At 31.4% G+C, this 4,806-nt stretch overlaps 1 protein-coding gene across 1 annotated transcript; it reads left to right on the top strand.

The window, feature by feature from the left end:
* Positions 1 to 1,657: 1,657 nt before the first annotated feature.
* On the top strand, positions 1,658 to 4,806 carry LOC127262445 (salviol synthase-like). Its single transcript, XM_051291129.1, has 3 exons — positions 1,658 to 1,836; positions 2,469 to 3,217; positions 4,050 to 4,806. The coding sequence occupies exons 1-3, from the start codon at positions 1,695 to 1,697 to the stop codon at positions 4,677 to 4,679; spliced, it is 1,521 nt and encodes a 506-aa protein (XP_051147086.1). The 5' UTR covers positions 1,658 to 1,694; the 3' UTR covers positions 4,680 to 4,806.

Here is a 4,806-nt window from a genome sequence, read left to right as displayed (position 1 = left end):
AATAGCTTATAAAAAAACTATAAATATGAGAAGAGTAGTCGTTATTTACATGTAAAATATTTTTTATTTAATACTTTCTCCACAATTATTTTATTTTTTTTTTTATTTATTATCTAAAAATGTCCAATTTATTTATTTCATTATAGAAGAGGAAGAAAAAAAAAAGACATCCTTAAAACTCACGTCGCATACTACCGAAATAACGCTGACCGGTCCAATAAGCGATGATCAGTTGGATACGATGGACTCGTGACCGTGAAGTTATGAATTTAAATTTTTAATATCTTTAAATTCACACATATTATATATGATTTGTCTAGTGTAATTTGTCTTATTAAGCCTAATTTGCAGAGTAATACTCCCTCCGTCCCTTAATAATTTATCTATTTTTTCATATTGGTCCGTCCCATAACAAAATATCAATTTCATTTTTTTAGTAATTGTATTATATACTTAACATTACAAATACTATTCAAATTTACAATATATTATATAAATGTCATTACCTTCATATCATATAATACTAATAGAATTAATTTAATCTTTTTATCTTTATTTCTATTTTATCCCAATATAATACTAATATTTCTAAAACTCTGTAAAAAAACAAATGAATATATAAATATGAAACGAATAAAATATTAAATTCGACTGATAATTTATTTAAAGCGTACTCGAATAGTAAGAGCATCCGCAATGGGGCGGAGGAGATGCGCCACATCATCATTTAAAAAAAAAACCAGCATCTCTGCATTCTAGTGCCATGTGTCCCAATTTAATTGGGCCATATGACACTTAGGTATGTATATATATGTATATATAAAATATATATTATATATGTTTTGTTTTTGTAATTTATATTGAATTTATTGTTATATTTAAATTTTGTAATATTTTTATAATTCATAATATTTTGTATTCTACAAACTGATACCAATATTGAATATATTTTATCAATTTAAAATTTAAAATATATAAACACAAATATTATATAATTCTATTGAACAAATCAATAGTAAATTTAATTTAATTTATTAAATGAAATATAATTATAAAATTTAAATCAATTAAAACTAAATTTAATTAAACAAATAATTAATACTCCCTATTTTTGGCGCGGTGTTTAAGAAATAATAGTATTTTAATTATAGTGGGTAGTTAAAAGTAGTGTAATGACATTTTTGCCCTTGCTTTTTGGTGTAAAAGTAATAATGTAATGTAAAGTAGGGGTATTTGTGGTTAATGAAATATTTACTTTGTAATTGGACGTCCCAAAATAGAAACATGTATATTTTCTAGCTGGACAGAGGGAGTACTACAAATTAAAATTACAATTAAAAAATAATATATATATAATATGAAAATAATTTTTTTTTAAAAATTAGAATAAGTATCTTGGTTGTGAATATAAAATAATAGAGAGTATCTCCGCTGACGTGGATAAAAAAAAGTAGCGGTTTGAATATCCCGTTGCGGATGGTCTAAACTACAGCGGATTCCACAATTTTTAAAACAAAAAAATAAGATAAGAAAATAATGACGGCTGACCGAATAAAAAAAACAATTAAGTCAAGAACCCGTCTTTATCGAGATGGCGTGGCGGAGTGGCTCACTCCAATGAACCTGTATGTATATATATATATATATATACCCCAAAACTCAATTCTCATAAAATCAAGTTGAAGTTGAGATCGATGGATAGTCATTTCTCATCGTCAATTCTGCTGTTCTCATCTCTCATATTTCTGGCACTCTTATGGAACATAATCACTCGCTCCAAACGCCGTCAGACCTCCGCCAATCTCCCGCCGGGGCCGAGAAAGCTGCCCTTCATAGGTAATATTCAAATAATTGTAAATATTTCAGATCAGATCTGCAGAATTTATGTTGAGTCGACTCACTTGTATAAAAATAGATTGGTTTGGTTTGGTTTGGATACAAATTTGATATAGTGTGTAATTTTTATTTTTTATTTTTATATAAAAAATGTAATTAAAAAGAATAAAAAGTAATGTATTGTTTTTATTAAGAAAATGGAAAATAATTTATATTTTGACGATAGACAAATAAAGAAAATGAACTTTCGACAAATAAACTACTATTAAGTACACTGATATAAAAAAAAAATAAATGTACCTAGAGGCAGACGAATGAACTATATATTTTTTATGGATTAAAAGAAAGAACCATATAAATTTGATGGATTGAAGTAAAATAATATTTTATTGATACATAGTGTAATAAACTAAGCGGAATATCTATTTTGACTTTGACATAATAGCAAAAATAATGTAAAATGTAAAAAATAGAAGTACTTTGATATTTTATTGATAGTTAATTTTTTTAAAAAATAAAAAATATATGATTTAAACAGACTAAATAATAAAATGAAAAATTTACTCTTTCATCCTTGATTTCATCGTTAATAATAATAATGCAATTTTAAAATTTCCGCAAAAATGTAACAGGTAACTTGCACCAACTGGCCAGTTCCCGGCCACCGCACCACATTTTAGCCGAACTGGCTGCAAAACACGGTCCGCTAATGCACATCCAGCTCGGCGAAATAAGCTCCGTCGTCGTATCCTCGCCGGAAGTCGCCAAAGAAGTCATGAAAACGCACGACATCACTTTCGCCAATCGGCCGGCGCTCTTCGCCTCGATGACCATGACTTATAACCATTCCGACGTCGCCTTTTCGCCCTACGGCGAATACTGGAGACAGTTGCGCAAATATTGCACGGTAGAGCTGCTGAGCACGAAGCGCGTCCAATCCATGAGGCCATTGAGGGAAGAAATGTTTCACAATTTGTGCAAATGGATCGCCTCCAACGAAGGATCGCCGATCAATTTGAGCGATCAAGTGTCGATGACGACTTGCGACATCGTCATCCGCGCGGCGCTCGGGATAAGGGACGAAGAGCACACGGTGTTCGTGTCGGCGGTGAAGGAGATTTTCGATTTGGTCGGAGGGCTTTATCTAGGCGATTTGTATCCTTCGGTTAGACTTTTTCAGTCGATCGGTGGATTTAGAGGCCGCGTGGAGAAGGTGCACAAGCTGTCGGATAAGATTTTGCAGAAGATTATTGACAATCATAAAATGGAGAAGGCTAAAGATGAAGAGCATGAGAATTTGGTGGATGTTCTTCTCAAGTTCCATAAGGCTACTGGACATGAGCTACAGCTCAGTGACGACAACATCAAGGCTGTGCTACAGGTTCGTCTTTAATTAATAAATATTATTACATGATGCAATTTTCCATTTTTTTTTTATTTATTAATTATTTTGTTTGTTTTTCTGTATTTTCATGATTTTATTTTCTTGAAATTCGTATTGGTCATCGAAAATAGTCAAAATTTGACATTTTTTTGGGCTTGCGACGTGGTTTAAGGTCTTGAAATGATGTTTTTCGACTTTATAGGATATTTTTTTGGACTTCTGGTTTTTGAATCTAAAAATATTAAAAGTGTATTTCTTTGAATTTGGATTAGAAAATTTTAATTTGAATTTTATATTTAAATAATATAATAAATTTAAAGAAAAAAAAATATTATTTTGAAAAATGTAAAATTTAAATAATACTTTTTTGTAGTTTATTTAGGTTCGACAAAAAAATTAAAAAAAAAAATTAATATTTTATTAAAAAGGTGAAAAAAAAATAAAAAAATTTAGTTAATAATTAAAAGAATGAAGAGGTAATGTAATAAAATTAATAACGTTTGTGGTAAACAAGTGTTAATAAAAAATAATAATTAAATATAAATTTTTTGACCTTATGAAATAAATTTTAATGGACAAACAGAAAAAAAAAATAATAAATTTGAGGGAAGAAAATGAGCATAATTTATGAAACTAGAATTAAAAAGAAACACACCTTAAGTTGTTTTTCTTCGATTTCATTTTCTATCTTAGTAATAAAACATTTGATTGGAAACTTCTCTGTTACTAGGCTATTTCAATTCGTGTGTTATCATTTACACTCCATTGGTTATTTTCGAATGTTGTCGATTGCAATTTTAAGACACTACGAATCTTGTTGTGCATGTAGGATCTATTCCTTGCTGGAATCGAAACATCATCGGCTACTTCAGATTGGGCTATGTCAGAAATGCTGAAAAATCCAAGAGTTCTAAAGAAGGCACAAGAAGAGGTGAGACGGGTTTTCGACAAAAAGGGATATGTCGATGAGTCCGACTTCGATGAGCTAAAGTACCTAAAGTTAGTGATCAAAGAGACTTTCCGAATTCACCCGCCGGGGCCTCTACTGCTCCCGAGAGAAAACTACGAGGCCTGTGAGATTAATGGCTACACAATACCGGCAAACACGCGAGTTATTGTGAACATATGGGCCATTGGAAGAGATCCCAAAATTTGGAAAGATCCCGACAGCTTTATACCAGAGAGATTTCTTGATAACAATATTTCAGCCGATTACACCGGAAAGAATTTTGAATTCATCCCTTTTGGCGCCGGGAGAAGGATTTGCCCGGGAGTGTCATTTGGGCTGGCCAACATCGAGCTCCCGATGGCATTGCTTTTGTATCATTTCGATTGGGAATTGCCTCATGGAGTGAAACCCGAGGACGTGGACATGGCAGAAACCGCGGGGAATTCAGCAAGAAGGACGAACCCTCTTGTTGTCATTCCCACGTTGAAAAACCCTTTGCCTCTAAAGTAAAAACAATCGAATCGATCGAGGGATATTGAACCTATGTACGAGGAAATTATATTCGTGGCTAATAAGACTTGATGTATAAGCATTTCTTTTTGGTGGATTAATGAACTTGATTAATGCTTTGTTAGTA

Source organism: Andrographis paniculata, unplaced genomic scaffold (genome assembly GCF_009805555.1).
Source record: "Andrographis paniculata isolate CXL003 unplaced genomic scaffold, ASM980555v1 Contig65END, whole genome shotgun sequence".
Lineage (NCBI taxonomy): Eukaryota > Viridiplantae > Streptophyta > Magnoliopsida > Lamiales > Acanthaceae > Andrographis > Andrographis paniculata.
The sequence above is the reverse complement of the archived record's forward strand: the minus strand, read 5'-3'. Positions and strand labels throughout refer to the sequence as shown.

Excerpts from the sequence above, each read along its gene's own strand:
- LOC127262445 (XM_051291129.1), top strand. The coding sequence starts at position 1,695 with ATGGATAGTCATTTCTCATCGTCAATTCTGCTGTTCTCATCTCTCATA. Across the intron at positions 1,837-2,468 it reads GAGAAAGCTGCCCTTCATAG|GTAACTTGCACCAACTGGCC; the intron begins GTAATATTCAAA and ends AAAATGTAACAG. Across the intron at positions 3,218-4,049 it reads ACATCAAGGCTGTGCTACAG|GATCTATTCCTTGCTGGAAT; the intron begins GTTCGTCTTTAA and ends TTGTGCATGTAG.